General features: G+C 41.0%; 1 protein-coding gene across 1 annotated transcript in view; it reads right to left on the bottom strand.

Moving 5' to 3' along the window:
• DDX60 (DExD/H-box helicase 60) overlaps positions 1-20,683 on the bottom strand; it is an 82,503-nt gene that overhangs the window by 43,874 nt on the left and 17,946 nt on the right. The window contains exons 9-18 of the mRNA XM_032635905.1: positions 17,655-17,796; positions 16,538-16,693; positions 13,668-13,773; positions 13,102-13,217; positions 11,339-11,499; positions 7,340-7,592; positions 5,123-5,289; positions 4,420-4,578; positions 2,670-2,819; positions 285-404 (exon numbers count right to left, since the gene is read on the bottom strand). Coding sequence (XP_032491796.1) covers positions 285-404; positions 2,670-2,819; positions 4,420-4,578; positions 5,123-5,289; positions 7,340-7,592; positions 11,339-11,499; positions 13,102-13,217; positions 13,668-13,773; positions 16,538-16,693; positions 17,655-17,796 — 1,530 coding nt within the window. The remainder of the gene's footprint in view (positions 1-284; positions 405-2,669; positions 2,820-4,419; positions 4,579-5,122; positions 5,290-7,339; positions 7,593-11,338; positions 11,500-13,101; positions 13,218-13,667; positions 13,774-16,537; positions 16,694-17,654; positions 17,797-20,683) is intronic.

Raw genomic sequence — 20,683 nt, 5'->3', positions numbered from 1 at the left:
CACAGGCTCCGGACACACAGGCCCAGCGGCCATGGCTCACGGGCCCAGCCGCTCCACGGCATGTGGGATCCTCCCGGACCGGGGCACAAACCCGTGTCCCCTGCATCGGCAGGCGGACTCTCAACCACTGCGCCACCAGGGAAGCCCAAGCCACTTCATCTTTTATAAATTCAAGAAAATTACTTCTACAAGCCCTTGTCAAGATACTGCATTTCTACTGAAAGAGACTTCTGAGTACTATCATATAATTCAATAACAAATGCATTAATTAGTGTATGTCCTACCTGAGAGTTTAGAGCCTCATGACGATACTCCCGTGTAAAAACACCGCACAGAGATCCACCTTTTGGCAGATTTTTGCTGAAACGATTCTCAACGGTTGCTGCCACCTGATTGACAAGGGCCTGATTGACAGGGGAAAATATCCATTAATCACATAATAAAGTACAGGGGAAACCTCAGAGAGAGAACGACAGGCACTGTCTAAAATTACGTACTGCTGGGAGGGCAGGAAGCTTCATCACCCCTTTCTCCTACCATCTGCCTAACCCACGGGCTGTCTTTGAGCTCTGTGACTACACGTGAACACACTTATAACCTCAACCCAATGTAAAATGGGAAAACCCGGCTTCATCAGAGGGAAAAAGCAGGAAATGTTGCCCACGCGTGACAAACAAACAGCTGATACCTGGGCCACCAAGGCTTAGAAAGAAACCGTGAGTCGATGTAGAACGGCCAAGGAGGGCAGCCGGGATGGACGTGTGGTTCTCGTATTTGGGGGCATCCCCAGACCTCTACCTGCGAGTGTACAGGGGACCCACACCCCGGACTAGGCAGGTGGTAGCCAGAGAAATCTGAGCGTGTGCAAACCTATACACATCTCCGTATTTCACACTCTATGCCCAAAAAAGTCTCACCTAGATTAAAATGTAAACTTTAAAACATAAGCATAAAGATACTAGAAAGTGGACACTTTCATATATTTGAGCACACTCGGAAACACTAAACGGAAATACTGATAGATCTGACTACACAAAGATATTAACAAAGTACCACTGATATAACCGTAATATAGCAAAAAGATGAAATGACAAAAGTATATCGGTTATACTTTACAGAGAAAAAGTAATATACTTATTATACAGACTTCTGGCCAATCAATAAAAAGGCAATGCCCTTCCACTACAAGAAAAAGAAAATGGGCAGATGTCATGAACAAGTAGTTCACGATTAAAGAAATATCACTGCCCAGAAATCATATGGAAAGGCTCCCCAATCAGTGATCACAGAAATGCAGATTTATTATGAGATGGAAATTTTTACCTAGCAGTATGGCAAAAAATGTTTAAAGATCATACGAATGTTGGAAAAAAATAAGAGGATATATATACTTCCATATACTGTCAGAGGGAATAAAAATGGATTTAAACTTTTAGAAGAGTAATTTGGCTTCTAAAACCTTTGGGTTCTAAAACTTTTAGAAGAGGAATATGTATTGTGTTGAATTACCAATTCCACCTCCAGTAAGCTTCATTTTTCTTGATGTATTTTATTAATTTCCTGCTATGAACACTTACTGCTTTCGTAACCATGAAAAACGAAAAAGTTACAATCAAAACTAAAGTGCTAATTTCAACTAATCATGTTGATCAGTCTGGTTCTGAGCCCGATCCCAAGTCACTCAACGCCACATTTTCCTAGAAACTAAAATGGAATGAGATCTCATTTTAATCTGCAGAATCAAAGTTATCCCAAGTAAATCTGCCTTTCTTAAGAGTAATCGCATTAAAAACAAGGGGTTGTAAATGAGGATATGCAAACTTATACTTCCTGTAAATCAGCCTTTCTCCTAAATGACAGGTTACACTTTCTGTATTTAAGCTTGGCATTAGGTGGTTCCAGCCATAAAAGAAATATGGCAAAACCACCTGGCATGAGAAACACATCAGGCACTGACACCCAAGAGCAGACAGGATGCATCCCATCAAGGGCAGACGCAACGCGGGGTTCCTAAAGACTCAACGTTGCCCGACATAGTCGGGATGCTTCTCTCAGTTCGAGCAAAAAGCTGAATGACAAGATCACAGGACCAGACCTCTGCCTCACAGTGTTCTAAGGGAAGTATTACTTTGGCCTCTCAGACTGGAAGGAGAAAATGCAGGTTAGAAAATAAAGTGAGATGCGTGGAAACAGAACAGGCTGGTGGTTGGCTAGGGTGGGGCTAAGGGCGGGGAGAACAGGTGAGGGTGGTCAAAAGGTACAAAGTTCCAGTTATAAGATAAATAAGTCTGGGGATGTAACAGTGACTATTGTTAACAATACGGTATTGTGTACCTGACAGTTTCTAAGAGAGCAGATCTTAAAAGTTCTCATCACAAGGAAACACAAAATGTTTAACTATATGAGGTGATTCACGATTCATGTTCACTAGAATTATAGGGGTGATCATTTAACAATACATACAAATATTGACCATTATGCTGTACACACGAAACTAACAGGTTACACATCCGTTTTATCTCAATAAAAGTGGAAAAAAATAAATTGCGAAAAAAAATAAAGAGAGCTAGATCTACCACATGACTACAGGCATTAAACTAAAAGAGGAGGTTCGGGAGTGAAAGAGAAAATGTAAGTCACTTGAACAACCCCCCAGCCCCCAGACCTACCTTGGTGGGGGCCACGTACACGACCACCCCATCGTCGCCCTCCCGTAGCACCTTCTCCATGCAGTAGTAGGAGGCGTAGGTCTTCCCTGAGGACGTGGGGGCCACTATGACCGCAGACTCATTCTTGTCCACGACGTCCAAGAGCTCTCGCTGCAGGGTCAGAGCACCGTTGTGTCAGAGCCACGAGAAGCACGTTAGCAAAACAAATACCTTAAGACACTTCCAGCATAATTCTCTGAGCCGCAAAGGAGTGGCTGCGAGTTGAAAACACACCAAAAGATACACGGGAACTTGTGAAGAACTCACGGCCTCTCCCAGAAGAGAGAATTGCAGCACTTTTGAGCGTCTGGAGGTGGGTTTGTGTGTGAAAAATGCAGAGAGGGCCTGAACAAAATATCTTGTCCTTGGGTAGATATTCTTTCTGATTACTTGTCATTGACTAAGCGCATGACGGCTCTGAGAAATGAAGATCTAAGAGTATGTATTTTTGTAAGGGTGAAAAAGTAGCTGAACAGAAAACAAAAAAATCAAGGATTAATCATTTTACTACTTATCTTGTACTTTCTAAATAGAAGGATGCCAGCCCCTACTTTGGAGGGCATGTGGGACCTTCATTAAAACAGACTCCCGGGACTCCCCTGGTGGCACAGTGGTTGAGAGTCCGCCTGCCGACGCAGGGGACATGGCTTCGTGCCCCGGTCCGGGAAGATCCCACATGCCGCAGAGCGGCTGGGCCCGTGAGCCATGGCCGCTGAGCCTGCGCGTCCGGAGCCTGTGCTCCGCAACGGGAGAGGCCACAACAGTGAGAGGCCCGCGTAACACACACACACACACAAAAACAGACCCTCATCCATTTAGCCTATGCTTTTATTCATCAAAATGAGGACTAGTGAAAGGATCATTAGCCTGTGTGATGGGCAGAAGATGGAAAAGCCCCCCAAAGCCCCATCCTGCACACTCTCTGAATCCTGGTCCACTCTGGGCCGCACCTCAGAGCAAAGGCGACATCAGAAGAAGCGCAGCGGAGGCAGGCGTAGATACCTGGAGGGCCCTTAGCTGCTTCGTGTTCTGCGCTTCAGGAAGGAAGGACCTGGTCCCCCTGCCCCAGAACAGCAGGCAGGGAGTTTCTGAGGCACTCCAGCATCATCAACACAAGGACGATAAAGTCAGATTCTGATAAGACCATCTGTTAGACTGAACCTCTGAAATGGCATTTTCATAGCCAAACATGTTTAACTGATAAGGTTCGAGGCAATTTCATAAGGTTGAATCAATGCAGAAACGCACCCTTTTATTCCTAATTTTCTAGCCATCAATATTAATTTTACACTTATTTATAGAAAAGTAGCTACTATGGTCACGGGTACAGGCTGTAAATATCTAAACAACTGTCTCTACTGTTTAAACTCCTTGAATGTCTCTGTCACATTTTACATAGGATATCCTGCAGACACAGGGAAGCCTCCATAATGATACAGTCGGATGACAAAGACAGAACTTCAAATATATATGTGTGACTCCATCAGAGTACCTCCAAGAAAATGGTCTATTTATGAAAAATGGATGATATGAAAAATTCACTTTCTTTAAATGGGAAAAAGTCTACATTTGACATTTCCCATGACAATTTTAAATAAGATGACTCAACATGAAGAACTTCATGCCAGATGTGCTATGTGGAATCATGAGAAGCTCCTGAGATCAGATTTAATAATGAAATACAAAAATGTTTCTTTCATCCAGTCATTACCTGCCAGGTGTCAGGAATAAAGTCCTGGACTCTGGGGTCTGGATCTTTCCTCTCATCTCGTACCAAATACTGGCCCATGTACTGCAGCTGAAACCGAGCCGGCCCAATGCCAACTGAGTATTTGTTCTTCTTCTTCTCCTTCATGTCATTTTCTGTGACCTACAGGAGTTTACAAGCCCATTTTGAAAGTGATTGTAAATTACAACATCCTTTAAATGATTAAAAATATTTTTTAAAATAAAATAACTGAAAACTAATTTTTACGAGAAAAGCATTTTACCATCTTTCAAAGTTTGCAATATTTATTGAAGAGATCTCTTACCACCCAAATCATTATCTTAACTAAGAGTAAATAGCACACATCAAGATCTTCAGATATCCATCACGGCACTTGAGCTACAATCTGATATCAAGACAACTGAACAGTCGCAATATAGTTTTTAAATGTTTTGCTAGAATTAAACACAGGATTAGTTTTGAGGGTCTGCAGAGACTACCTGGCATTTTTGTCCAGAGAAGCTTTTGTAAAATTTTCTAATTCTAGGTTACTTCAAGTTGGGGGAGCTGGATTACTAATAATGATTATGAACTTGGAGTAAATATTTTCAGTGAAAAAAAAAAACCCAGGTAACTGTGCTTATAAGACACTTGAGGTGCACCTAATAATTACTCTACTAGAATGGAGCTATTCTGAAAACATTACCTGCGCTGGATGCAAAGTACTTGCCAACTCCTCAAATCCTAAGTACCTAAGGCATCTGGCTATGAGTTGCCGATCTGCCTCTTGCAAAAGTTCTGGGTATTTTTCCATCACGGAGTAGATCCTTTTCATCATTTGAACAGCTATACTTAAATCTTTTGTGGTTTCACCTTGGTAAAGAATAAACAGCAAAACTGTTATAAAGGCCATCAAAAATAATAAATGTTTGATTGTCCAAGATTATTCACTCAGGCTATTAACATGACCCAATTAAATTCACTGTCTTACTTAGCATTAATGGAGGTTTTGGAATACAGAAAACTCAATAAAATGAAAGTGCAACTAAACACATTCCGACGTCTCTGTGGATAACTGAGATGTAGCTCTGTAAGTGTCGGGGGGAAAAGGACAATCTTGTAGCTCATGATAGAAATAAGATCACTAAAGCCCAAGTTGGTCTAAGTTCTAAGGAATACAAATCTTTCCATGTCTTCTCTACTATGTTCAAAGAAAAATGTCCAGATGAGTCTAAATATCTGGTTAAAAACCTGGGCTTCCCTGGTGGCGCAGTGGTTGAGAGTCCGCCTGCCGATGCAGGGGACGCGGCTTCGTGCCCCGGTCCGGGAAGATCCCACATGCCGCGGAGCGGCTGGGCCCGTGAGCCATGGCCGCTGAGCCTGCGCGTCCGCAGCCTGTGCTCCGCAACGGGAGAGGCCACGACAGTAAGAGGCCCGCGTACCGCAAAAAAAAAAAAAAAACTTGGCAACATTTATTGAACCCTAATGGTGACCAGAGATAAGAGTCTGGTGTAATCACTGGAGCCTTTAAATTCAATCAGTCTGTTACACCTACCAGATCCAAACCTTGCTAACCCCTGTCCATTTCTTTACAGTCACTTACATCCTTTCTTGTCCCCCTCACGGTTGGTCTTTTCATACTTCACACGTTAGGGCAGTTTTGATTCGCCCTTTCTTCCAATCAACCTACATTTTATCTATTTAACAAATATTACCAAACACATACTGATGCTATAAAGGCTACAAAAGAAACGTAAGCCACTGTTAATCCTGATCTCTCTCAGGGCAACGGCAAATCCTGACACAACATCTTAGAGAGACCCACAGAGGCCAAGTCTTATGCTTCTCACTGGGATGAAATCCTCAGCGAAGTCTGTCGTTGCAGGGGCAGACTGAAGTTTGTAGAATGACGGGGTAGGGGGGAGAAGAACCCCCAGTGACCCCGTGTTCAACGGATTCAAGTGTGGAGACGACCAAGATAGACAGGTCAACGAGGTGTACTCGGAAGTACTGTCTGGAGGCATGCTGGCCCCTCATCATCTCACCTGCCATCAACTTACACGTCTCTATCCAGCCATGTTTCTCTCTTACCTGCCTCTTCCTGCCTCTTCTTCTCTTTTCTACTATCTATTGTAGCAGTTGTAAAGTAGAGCACATGGAAACCACAGCAACTTCTGGAAGAACTCAGCATGCCAGGTGAACATGATCCGAGTTTTGCCCAGAAAGAAAATGCTCACGCTTCAGATGTCAGAGATGAACGACAGACTCTCCCTGGGACCTCGCCATCTGTGGGTCCCCTTAACGAGGCCCACAACTCTCTAAGTGGTTGTTTGTAAACTCTGACTGGGAATTGATTTGAATATTTTTATCGGAGTGTAGTTGACTTACATTGTTGTGTTAATTTCTGCTATACAGCAAAGTGATTCAGTTATACATACACATTCTTTTTCATATTCTTTTCCAATAGTTCCCTGTGCTCTACAGTAGGACCTTGTTGTTTATCCATCCTCTATGTACTAGTTTGCATCTGCTAATCCCCAACTCCCAATCCTCCCCTCCCCCTCTCCTTGGCAACCACAAGTCTGATCTCTATGTCTGCATGTCTGTTTCTGTTTCGTAGGTAAGTTCATTAGTGCCATATTTTAGATCCCACATGTAAGTGATAAGGAATTGATTTGAATTTGCTTATGAATGTGCTGTATCTTTGCTACTGGGGCCCCCTTTGAGACTTCACTGCTCATTGATAAAATAGAGGCAGTAGTACTTAGAGGACTTCTCCAAGGACAAAATCAGATAATGCATCCAAGGCTTCCCTAAGCCTTCTAACAGACTTCCAGTTAATAAATAAGTTATCATCATTAGATTTTTATTCTTTTCCAATGTATTCAAACAAACAAATCAACAGGAACTCACAGCCACATACCTTCACCACGGCAATGTTCTTTCCACGCTCTCAAGCAGGCAGTAATCCCCACCATTTCAACTCGAAATTTCACTGAGCTACTTTTACATGATTTCAAAAACTCTTCTAGGTTCTTTATTCCAGAGTTTAAATTCTCTTTCATTTCCTCCTCAATAGAAAAGGACAGAACATTCCATTTTTTCTCTTCTTTTTCTTCCTCCTTGGCAAATAGCCTCTCCTTATTCTCTCTAGTAATTTTTTCAGCCTTGGTCTCCTGCCCCCAAAAAGAAGGAAACATGTCATAAAATAAGTTGGAAATAGTCCAAGATGCCATTGCATGAATGAGACGATAGTTTTAAGTGTATATTGATTATTTTGAACGGCATCCCATTCTTGACAAGGCACAATCTTCATTTCAGTGTCTGCTTCTTAACACTGAAGCCTCTGTGAATTGAAATCTTTGGACAATCCAACTTAATGACTATAAAGCCTCTGTGCAGATAATTTTTCTAGATTTCTAAGTGGTGTAGGTTATAAATTGAAGAGTAAATGTAATACAATCAGAAACACCAGGACCCTGGTTTTTCTGTCTCCTGATCTCTCGGGAATTGGTTTTCCTCTTTCATTCCCCATGGTCACCTCTCTACCCCAACTTGTGCTTCTAGATATTTCTTCCACAAAGCCTTGCTCAACTCTCCCAGCCTGAGTACGTATTCCTCCCCTGCCCAGACGTCTCTCTATCAAATGCTCATCACATGCAATGCAGTTGTGATTTTCCTTGTCATGAGACAGGAACGTGCCAGAGTTGTTGGTGTGTCCCAAGCACAGCACAAGTTCATCCTCTTTTACGGGTGAATGAGGAAGGGGCAGGTAGGAAGGAACATCGTAAATAAACCGGTTTGCTCTGTCTAGACAAGCATTTCCAACCAACTCACACACAATATAGACCCACTCCTACTACCCTTTTACCTACTTGACTTATTAATGTGCAAAGAAAATTAGAGAACTGTTGTATCCATAAGAGAACACTGACAAACCTTCCATTATTCTGCTTAGTCATGAAACTCGTATCTAAACTTTGCCTTTAACGAAGTCAATTTTCATTGTCATCACCCTCTCAGTATTTAATTCGAATCACCGGAGCTTCTCCAATGTTTCAACTTCCCAAATGTCCTGTCCTGTCCTGCGATAACTCGGCGTGGTTCTGTCTCAGTTAGGACAAGAACAAGCCCTGGCTCTTTGCCAGGTACAGTGGGTTTGTTTTAGCTTGAAGTGTTGCTGGAAGAGCACATTTACACTGTGCTTAGGTTGTTTAATCTCCACGAGATAATTTACTTAATTTCCAATAATGTAGAAGATAAAAAAAACATGAGACTTTTTTCAGTCTTTATACCTTACACTAGGTAATTAGAATTTTTGCCAACTTTCTATTTTATAACCTCTCTCTCGAAAAAAAACTATACAGAAGAAGCTTTTCAGTAAATAAAAAAGGAATAGTTGTAATTGGATGGTCTCACTAAAGATCAAATTGGCTGTGAAAATAAAAAGGAGGTTGTCGCCACGAGGAGAAAAACAAGGACCACCAAGCTGGACCTGAGGTGGCTGCTTGTTGACTATTAAAGCAAAAGTCCTCATGTCTGCTCAAATAATTTTTTAACTTTAGGTATAATTGAAAAATTGTAGGATATTGAAAGTGTACATCACAGTGGCTTGATATACATGTACATTGTGGAAGGGTTCTCCCCACTGAGTTAATTAACCCACTCATCAACTCACATATTTATCTTTTGGGGGAGGAGGGGAGGGGAGAATATTTAAAATCTACTCTCTTAGCAAATTCAATGATATGATGTAGGGTTATCCACTCTAGTCACCATGTTCCTCCTCTCTGTTTCTATGAGTTCGACCTTTTTTTTCTTTTGGATTCCACGTGTAAGTTACACCACGCAGTACCTGCCTTGTCTGTCTGACCTACATCACTTAGCACCTCTAGGTTCAACCACGCTGTCACAAATGGCAGAATTTCCTCCTTGTAACTGAATAATATTCCAATATATATATAGACCACATCTTCTTTATCCATTCGTCCCTTGCTGGACGCTTACATTGTTTCCGTATCTTGGCTGCTGTGAATAATACTGTAATGAACATGGGAGTGCAGAGATCTCTTCTACATCCTGTTTTCTTTTCTGGGATAAATACCAGAAATGGGAATGCAGGACTATATAGTAGTTTTATTTTTAATATTTGGAGGAAATATACCATTTTCCATAGTGGCTGCACCAATTTACATTTCCACCAACAGTGCACAAGGGCTCCCTTTTCTCCACATCCTGGCCAACACTTGTTGTTTCTTGCCCTTTTGATGATGGCCATTCTGACAGGTGTGAGTCGATATCTCATTGTGGTTTTGATTTGATTTCCCCTATGACTAGTGACGTTGAGCATCTTCTCATGTGCCTGTTAGCCATCTGCATGTCTTCTTTGGAAAAATATCCATTTAGTTACTCTGCCTACTTTTTAATCAGATTGTTCTAATTTTTGCTATTGAGTTGTATGAGTTTTTTGTATATTTTAGATAGCAACCCCTTATCAAATATATGATTTGCAAATATTTTCTCCCATTTTGTAGTTAGTTGCCTATTCATTTCTTTGATGGTTTCCTCTGCTATGAAGAATCTTCTTAGTTTGATACAATCTCACTTGTCTATTTTTGCTTTTGTTACCTTTGCCATTGGTGTCAAATCCAAAAAATCATCACCAAGACCAATGTTAAGGAGCTTACAGCTTATGCTTTCTTCTAGGACTTTTACAGTTTCAGGTCTTGAAGTCTTTGATCCATTTTGAGTTAATTCTTGTGTATAGTATAAGATAGGGTTCCAAGCCTCGTTCTTTTGCATGTAGCTGTCCAGGTTTCCCAACACCATTTATTGAAGAGGCTGTCTTTTCTCTATTGTATATTCTTACCTCCTTTGTCATAAATTAATTGACCATACATGCTTGAGTTTATTTCTGGGCTCTCTATTCTGTTCCATTGACCCATGTGCCTGTTTTTATGCCAATACCATACTGTTTTGATTACTATAACTTTGTAATATAGCTTGAAATCAGGGAGTGTGATGCCTGTAGATTTCTTCTTTTTCCTGAAGATTGTTTTGGCTATTCAGGGTGTTTTATGGCTCCATACAAATTTTAGGATTGTTTGCTCTATTTCTGTGGAAAATGCCATTGGAATTTTGATAGGGATTGCATTAAATCTATAGATTGCACTGGGCAGTGAGGACATTTTAACAATATTCTTTCTTCCAATCCATGAGCGCAGAATATCTTTCCATTTATTTGTATCCTCTTCAATTTCTTTCATCACTGTCTTGTAGTTTTCAATGTACTGTAACCTCCTTGGTTAAATTTATTCCTAGGTATTTTATTCTCTTTGATGCAATTGTAATTGGGATTGTTTTCTTAATTTCTGCTCCTGATAGTTCATCATTAGTGTATAGAAACACAACAGATTTTTGTATATTGATTTTGTATCCTGTGACTTTACTGAATTCATTTATTAGTTCTGACAGTTTTTTGGTGGGGTTTTTATATAATATAATGTCATCTGCAAACAGGCAGTGTTACTTCTTCCTTTCCAATGTAGATGCCTTTTATTTCTTTTACTTGCCTCACTGCTCTGGCTAAAACTTCCAGTCCTATGTTGAATACAAGTGGTGAGACTGGGCATCCTTGTCTTGTTCCTGATCTTAGAGAAAAAGCTTTCAGGTTTTCAGCTTTATCATTATATAATGACCTTCTATCTCCCTTATCACAGTCTTTGTATTAAAGTCTATTTTCTATGGTATAAGTATAGCTACCCCTGCTTTCTTTTGGTTTCCATTTGCATGGAGTATCTTTCTCATCCCTTTACTTTTCTAAAAACGTAGCATGGAAAGCAACTATCAAAGGGATTGAACAAATAACAATAAAGAACAATGAAAAGTAAAAAAAAAAATTGATAGAATGAACATAACCTACCTGTATCTTTTTGCTCTTGGGTTCACAGAAATTCTTCCTTGGCTTGATAGCTTGAGGTACAACAAATTTTGAAGTGACTGATTCTAATGACTTCCCATAAAATTGTTGAAAACGATGATACGTTTGCACAGATCTAAGATGACGAGGATCTCTAGATTTTTCTGGAAAAGAAAAGGCTTAAAATGCAACACTACTACATATTTTCAACAGCGTTCTCACTAATCCCTCACACCATCCCACACACACGTGCACTTTTCTTTTTACTTTGGAACAGTAACTTAGGCTGATGACTTTTGTTAAAGAAGGAATCTTAAATCACACCATATCTTGTCCACAGAATGATTCCTTACTTTATTTAAAGGATGCAAGGGACAAAACACTCTTTTATTGTACACCTCTCAAAGCAAATATCAAGATGCTACAAAGAATGAGAGATTCTGGCCATTACTTCTGTTTTGTGCCCTGTGAATGAAGTTAAGAAGGGGGAAGGTAGGGCTTCCCTGGTGGCGCAGTGGTTGAGAGTCCACTGCCAACGCAGGGGACATGGGTTCAGGCCCTGGTCTGGGAAGATCCCACGCGCTGCGGAGCAACTAAGCCCGTGCACCACAACTACTGAGCCTGTGCTCTAGAGCCTGCGAGCCACAACTACTGAGCCCACGTGCCACAGCTACTGAAGCCCACACTCCGCAACAAGAGAAGCCACCACAGTGAGAATCCCGTGCACCACAACGAAGACTAGCCCCCGCTCGCCGCAACGAGAGAAAGCCCGCACGCAGCAACTGAGACCCAATGCAGCCAAAAATATAAATAAATAAATTAATTTTAAAAAAAAGAAGGGGGAAGGTTAAGGCCAAATCAGGAAGATGTCCATCTAGGGTATCATGGCTTCTTGTATCACTTGACAGAAAAATCCTTACTCCAGACCATGGCCACAGAGCCAAGAACTTGGCAGCTCAGAAAGACTCACTGTGGAAAACTCCAGTGACACAGGAAATCCCAACACTCAAGGTATGACTTACTCCCATCCCCAGAGAAAACTACAGCACTCACTTCAAGGGATTGTTAAGCAGGCTGATTTTTCTATATCTGTATCTACATATGTAAATCAAACGGCTCCAAAGGATGTTAATGATTGATCTAAAAACTCCCTTGTATTTTTCAGGATATTAGTGGCTGTTTCTAACAGCAGGCTGGGAAGTGTTCCGTGGGAACATGCTTACTAGGTCCACTCTGAGATTCTTCTGAAGGTAAGTTCTGTCCACTGGAAGCAGGGTGGGGGTGAGCATGGGGTAGACCAAAGAAGACAAGGGATGAGCCGGGGAAAAGGGTCCCTAAGTCAGTCTCGGCTAACTTGCTCTCAGGGGTGCCACAGCCTCCATCCCGAGCGTGAAGGTGGGTAAGCTGCTGCCCTTGTTATGGGTGACGTGAAAGCCGCTGCAACTGCTTGCAAGCCTATAGCCTCAATATTCCTGCCATCAAGGAGCACACAGATGTCTTAAACTATAAACTGTCTTAGCTTAAACCAGCTTCTAACTTTTGTGGGACAAATGCCATCTCTCTGCACTTGCTCCTAAGACAGCTGTGTGCCCCTGTACACATGACGGTCAGCAAAGGGGGGCTCTTTCCTCACCCTCTTTACTGACATATATCTACATATCTTGTACATTATCGTTATCCAAGAAATAGAATAATTTTTCATTGTAACATAAAAGGCAGAAAGTGAAATCGATTTTAAGGTATTTCACCAGAATCGCAGAACTCACCATCAAACTGACCCTTTGTCCTGTCATAATCATCACTAAGGGGTCTGTGGGAATGCCAGTGCACAAGCTCATCAAATTCTTTCTGCTTGACCAGTGAAGTTACAATAGGATCATCGCTATGAGATGAAAAGAAATATAGGCGCGTTTTAAACTGCGTGCCTCCAAATATAGCACAGCATAGATCTCATTTAAAAAAATTTTTTTAAAAAATCATAGCCACTTTTCCTCTTTCCGAGATATAATGTGGGTGATAGAATCCAAAGAGCAGTTTAATGGGGCTTCAGAATCCAGAATCCACCCCGTATCTCGCGCCATCGACATCAACAAATATTCATCCACTCATCCATTAATTACAAACACGGAGCTGGAATGATTTTACTCTAAGGTTAAAAGTATGTTGAGTTTTAAGCTAGTTAGGATCACAAGACATCGGTAAGCTTGAAACTAAACTCATCATGTGTTACAAACACAGGTTACATCTAATAGAACCTCTTTATAAATAATCTGTCCAACTTTGTAAAAGCTCTAATGAGTCATTCATCCATTCCACCCAGGGGCTCCCATACCTCGTTAGGAAAGGCAAATCTTTCAAAATGTCCCCGGCAAACTTATCAACCACCTGACATGACACTGGAATAAAACCCAAATTAGCCATCTTTTCCTTGGAGGTATCTGTAAAAAAGTAGTACGACAAGGTCAAATGTGAAACTTTCATACAGCAATGTTAGATATCATTTTCTAAAATTTCACGTTTAAAAGAACATCATGTTTCATTGATCTTATTTATTTACGTTAATCAATTCTAGCCCTTCCCATAAAGCTATTTTCCACATTAAAACATTCTGGAACACGGCAGAATATAAAGAAATAGGCAGCAATTGGGCATGTAGGTAGGTAGATAGAAGGATAGATAGACGGATGGATGGATGGATGGATGAACAGATACACTGACGGAAAAACACCTATGTTTCCTATTTCAAATGTTTGTTCCTTTTCTTATTTCCTATTATGAAACAAGGAATTTAAATATGGAGGTCTCACTCATAAATCTCATATATGCTTTGATAAAAATAAAAAAGAAGTAGGGGGAAAATACAGATGTCAATGAAACTATGTTACATCATTAGTCTTCTCTTACATCCTCCTTGATGTTATGCCCATGTACACCTACATATGATAGATGGATATCACACGTCACATACTGATCGTATACACAACAGCTGGCTAACAAATGTCCCTTTATCCAGTGTCTGGTTCATAATTCTAGGTGAGCTGCAATTGCTCTGCTCGGTATTTCCTCGACGTCCACCGTTCCTGCGTTTGCCTGAAACCTTCCTATGAGTCCCTACAACTCTCCCTGAGCGCTTTCTTCTTACAGCCTTGGGCGCAGGCAGAGTCCTCAGGATTTCACGCCCCCCGAGACTTGACGAAACTCACAAGGTAAATACCCCAGCTACCTTGCTCTTCGGGTAAGACATCTCCAAAGTGGCGTGCACACAGTTTTAGGATTCCCAGTAAAACTTACCTGTAGTTGCCCACGTGGAAACCTATGCATTAACACAGCCTGCACCGACTGTGTTTTCTTCCTGGTATTACCTAAGCACTCCCTTATTGGATCCTCCTGGGAACAATCAACTCCTTGCTCTCAAGCGTCTTTGTCTGGTGGAACTCATTCTGACATAATGAAAGGGGATATATATTCTTCCCCTGCACTCTGAAAAATACACTTGTATCAATACATCCCCAACCCCCCTTAGCTTTCTTCTTCTTCTTTTTTTTTTAATTTTAACATCTTTATTGGGGTATAACTGCTTTACAATGGTGTGTTAGTTTGCTTTATAACAAAGTGAATCAGTTATACATATACATCCCTTAGCTTTCTTTGTCACTTTCCATCTGGGGTCATTTTATTCTTCCTGAAATTCATGATATAGAAATGTCTCCAGTGACGACAGGATGATGGATAAATCAGCGTTTGTATTTTGAAAAATGTCTAAGCTTCTCATTTCTTAAAACTGTATTTTAAGAATAACATATGATCTCATTATGTTCTGACTTCTATAATGATATTTGGGAAAGTCTATTATTAGATACTAATTTTTATTCCTTTGTAAGTAACTCTGGTCCTTTTAAGATATTTCGTTTTTACATTCTCTAATCCCCCTGCATCGTGCCTAGTGTGTGTATTTGTACGTGTGCGTGTGCATACGTTTGCTTTGTCCCGCTCGGGACTCATCATATGCCCTGAGTGCGCAAATCCCTGTCTTTCATCGTCCAGGCAAACGCCAGCCACGGTCTCGTCAAATATGGCCCAATCTACACTGGCTTGGCCTCTCCTTCCAAATCTCCAAATGAATGAAAGATTAGACAGCTTCATTCTGTCTTCCATGTCTTTTAACATGTATTTTATCATTTTTTATCTCTATTTCTTTTGTTTGTTTTCCGGTTCTTTTAAAATTTCTCCAGCTTGAGATAGAACTGACATACAACCCTGTGTAAATTTAAGGTATGTAATGTGTTCATCACTATTGTACCTGTAGTTCTTTTGATCTATTTCTAGCTCACAAGTTCTCTCTTTAGCCAAATCCAATCAGCTTTTGAACCTATCCATTGACAGTCTTTTCATTTCAACAACTCTGAATATTTTAAAATGTGAAGATGTTTTCTATCATTTTGTTTTTCACGTTTCAAATTTCACATTTTATTTCTTCAAGCATTTTTAAACACACATATAGTATATTCTACTTGTGATAATTACAAAATCTGAAATACTTAAGAGTTCTCGTTTTGCAGCTTACAGTTTGTCCGGGGGCTTATTTCTCTGCTGTTTATAAATTTGCATGTGCACTCGTATGTGGCAGAGAAGCCCTGTAAAATCAGGGTATGTGAGGATGTTCCTCTACAGAGAACACGCCAGATTCCTTTGATCGCTTGAAGGTTATTTTCCGGCTTAGAGTTGTCTTGACTCTGCTGACTGAGTACACTGAAACCCAGATTCTTAGGAGGGCAGACCGACAATTAGAAATTCTCAGAGTGACCCAGAGATCAGTCTCTCCCTTCACGTTTGGCTCCTGGAATTTCCCTCCTATTGTTTTGAGCTTACTTACGATTTTGTAAAAAGGTGTTTGGTGTCTCTTATCTAACTTTTCCATCATTACGCACAGGAGATTTTTCACTTGCTCTACACTTCAGATTGATAGAAATGGAAGTCACCGGCTTTCTTAAAAATTGGCAACAACGTCAGTTACAAGGAAAACACATCACTGTTCAAAATTATACTCAAAGGATTATCTCCCCAAGGATATGACAGTATAGGTCATTTTAAATGCATAGTACCTGAAAATTACTTATACTTGCAACGTTTAGTTACTGGTGCTTTCAAAACATTTTCAGAGGAACGATGCTTTTATTTCAAATTAATTTAGAGATTTATTACCTCTGATTGGTGATGGATCCTTTTTAAGAAAAGGAAATTGTTCTGTTCTCAGAGGAAATGGCTTTCCAACATCAAACTTTGTGACCAACTTTGATACAGTATCCCAGAGATGTTCATAATCTTTCATAATGCCGTTTCCCAAATTCAAATGTAGCCCTACATGAGTTCAAAGTAGTAAACACTGAAAGTCATTCACACATACACAGAAGCACACATTTTAACTAAATTCACAGAGCTCTGAAATACTTGTCAAACAGTGAAATTTTCTGTGAGTGCCACACTGAACCTAGAGCCAAACGGTCCCTAGTGTTGACTGTGGGCCTGGAGACTTTAAAGTTTATCCTGTTTCCCTATTTGATAACCATTAACATTATAACTGCCTTAACTAACAATAACAGATGGTGAATATCTAACTATTCTTCAAGGTAACAGAAAATGTTATGTCACACATAACTTTATAATCAATAAAACAGAATAAAACTATGATTTTTCAAAAATGAGAAAGTTTGTAGAGGATTGCTAAATCTATTTGTAGCTAACTCATTCTAACAATTGCAATATGTAGGAACCAAATCTTAGAGGTCAAAGAAGCTTCAATAATGCTCAATCAGTTGTAGTTCTCTTAAAATGTCTTTTATTTTTCTTTGACTACGAATAAACAGCAGAAGATTTCTTCTAATAAAATTATTCAAAGAAAGAAAAATTAATTATATACAGCAAATATATAAATCAGCTTTATCTTTGGAAAAACTTAAAATTCCCTAAATATCTAATAGTAGTACATGATTACATTAATTAGAGTAAATATTCTGAAAAATGTTCTGCGTATATTCAACTGAAAAATTCACCTGTTAAAATTATCTAGAAATGCCAAGTTCCCAAAGATGTATTTTTTCCAAAAATACTTGTGGAGTAATATTAAGTTAAAAATATTTTTAAATACAACATTCACTCTGATTGCAACTAAGTAAAACTTATATACACGCATAAATAAATACCTGAAAGAAAATGACTGCTATATGTTGCAAGTACAGGAAAATAATTTTGAAGCTTTAAATCCTTTATAATGTTTATCTCTGGGTAAAGGCATAATTATTATAAGATACTAGGGTGGTACCTTGAACACTTTCATTTTCATAGTAAAATGCTATATTCTTCAATAAAAGCTCATCACTTAAGTCGGAAAGGTGAGTTAAATCCAGATTCCAAAATTCAAAAACGTCTGTATTACTTAGGATGAAGTATTCACACCACTTTTTCTGAAATTGGAAATAAATACCAAGTTAGTGACAATTTTTACATTAGCAAGACCCTAGAAGACTTCAAACATCTCAATAATCCAACTGAAAGGCAAGTGGGGCTGGGCTTTTCCATTCTTACCGACGTGAGCCCTTCCAGGCTGGGTCATAACGAATGCGTCACACCTTGAAAGATTTAAAGTTAAAATAAAATCAGGCTGACCAAGAATGATTCAGCATAGTCCTTATTCCCAGTCACAGATAATCCGTACTTGACTCTTACAACTTTTCTCCCACAGATACAGGACTAGAGAAATACTTCTGCTTTCAAATGTGCCTCTGTTCTTTCCTCAGGGTTTAATGCTTCCAATGTTACCTTCAGGTCAAAACAGCATTTTAAAAAAGAGCGTTTGATTGTTTAGGGGATCCTTCACAAAGATCCCCATCCACCTACATCCCTGGGCAGCTGTGTTCCCGCCTGTCACGGGCAGAATGTCTTCAGCGGCAGCACTGAGCTCAGAACAGGGCAACCGCGACTCAAGCAACCGCAGCGCACAAACCTGGTCATCCCTTTAGTCAGCGTTCGAGTTTGGGGAGCTGGGTTGAGAGGGAAAAACGGAGTCTTCTCTGCTCCACACACGATAACACACCCAGGCTCTCCAAACGTGAATAATCTCTTTATCTATATGGATGTGGAACTTTAACAGCGTTATCCAATAGAAGTGGAACGCAGGCAAGCTGCATACGTTACCTTAAACTTCCATATGTTTCTTAAACTTTTCTCACATTAAAAAAAAAAAAAGCTGAAATTCATTTTATTTTATTCAACCCAACATACCCAAAATATTGTCATTTCAATGTGTAATCAATATAAAAATATTCACAGAATAGTTTACATGCTTTTCACACAAAGGTTATGAAATCTGATGTCTCTTTTAGACTTAGGCATGTTTCAAGTGCCTAATACCCAAGTGTGGCGATTGGCTCCTACCCTGGACGGCCCAGCTCTAACCAGGTGACTGAGGATGGCTGGATAGGGTTCCTGATGAGGTCACAGGTGTCAAAGAATCAGGAACCCGGTACCTAGGGTGGAGTTTTACCTACAAATAAAACACGAACGAGCTCTCTTCAGGGCCATAAAGCTGTGGTCCTCAAACTGCTGCAAAACCTCCCCTGGAAAGATTATTAAAGAGAAGACAGGGCTTCCCTGGTGGCGCAGTGGTTGGGAGTCCGCCTGCCGATGCGGGGGACGCGGGTTCGTGCCCCGGTCCGGGAAGATCCCACATGCCGCGGAGCGGCTGGGCCCGTGAGCCATGGTCGCTGGGCCTACGCGTCCGGGGCCTGTGCTCCGCAACGGGAGAGGCCGCAACAGTGAGAGGCCCGCGTACAGCCAAAAAAAAAAAAAAGAAGAAGAAAAAAGAAAAAAAAAAAAGAGAAGACAGCTTGCTAGGCAGCATCCCCAGAGGCTGATCCAGTAGGTCTGGGCGGAGCCCAAGAAACTGCATTTCTAACCTGTTCTTAGGATGCTATTGGTCAGGGGGCTGTACTTTGGGTACCACTGCCATGTAAGGGCTGTCCCCACCCCCGGGCCACAGAGCCTTTCCCATAACACCGCTGAGTAAACAGAAATATGCGAAAACAGGGCACCAAAGCTTCCTCGCTGGAGCCACTTCATCTGAGAGGTACCTCCATGTCATCCCCAAGTGTCAAGATTTGAGCCAACATGAAACTCTCTCTTCCACGTCCTGAGCTACCTTCCCCAGAAGCCTGAGGATATGCCCTTCACTGTGAACGTTTCAGAGGCTGAAATTAGGTTACGAACTTAGGCTTCTAGCTCCCAGGTGCTACCAAAGTGAAGCATGGAGAGTGGTGAAGACAGATCAAGGGGGGGCTCACCCAGGTGACAGTCAGCCCTCCCCACGTCGGGAGAGGAGAAGATGAGGAAGGGCACAGACTGGGAAGCTGGGCAGAGATGAAGGTGGACCTCGGCTTGGTCACTTATTAGCTGTGCTAATGGGCCCCGCAGCCCTTCTGAGCCCAAGTTTTCGTTAGTAAAATGAGGACAGAGGAGGAGTGATGAGTGATGTGTCTGAGTGAGGCAACAGAGGTCAAGGACACACACAGAATAAACGGTAGACCCTCCCACCACATCCAGCGGTCCACGCCATCCTAATTAAAGGTGATGTCTTCTACCAGCCAAAGCCACAAGGAATGTCCTGCAGGGCCATCTTAGAACATTCCATAAGGCAGAAAGATTTTGTAACGTTCTTTTCAACTTGTGCTCACCGTACATAAGAAATTGTTTATAAAACTCTCTATAAATGAGAAGTATACATTCAGAGCATTCCTTTAAATCTGTAAATCAACACCACAGTTAACACATTCATACTATTCAATAGTTGAGCACATGTAATTCAACCTCAATAAAGTTGACCAAAAATTAAGTATTTCTCAGAAATAAAATTACCACAGAGCACAATACTGTCGATGCTATAATGTGTTATTTCAGGATCTGACATGCTGTATCCAGAGGCTCAGCGTATTAAACTGGCACGACTTATATTAAAATGTCTGAAGTGAATTAAATGGGAACCAGGAATGGAGTCTTCATAAACCTTTTAATTAGCCACAGTCCACCTCTGCCTGACAGAGCCAAAAACGCCTAGAGCAAAGCTCCCCAGGGGGACCTGGGACCCAGGAGAATGCTTTCACTGGAGTGTCAGCAACCCCCGTGACACTGTGTCCACCACCTCACAAAACCGTTTAAAACTTCTGTCAGAGCAGTTGTGAATGTTCACAAGTATGACCCAGGTACGCATCGACGGACTTGTCTGCACCCGGGCTGCAGCTTGCATTTTCTAGACCAGTCATCTGGCACACGTGGCCCCAGGTCTCTCGGTGAGGCCAC

This window comes from Phocoena sinus, chromosome 6 (assembly GCF_008692025.1).
Source record: "Phocoena sinus isolate mPhoSin1 chromosome 6, mPhoSin1.pri, whole genome shotgun sequence".
Lineage (NCBI taxonomy): Eukaryota > Metazoa > Chordata > Mammalia > Artiodactyla > Phocoenidae > Phocoena > Phocoena sinus.
Note: the sequence above shows the minus strand (reverse complement) of the source record. Positions and strands in the feature narration are given on the sequence as shown.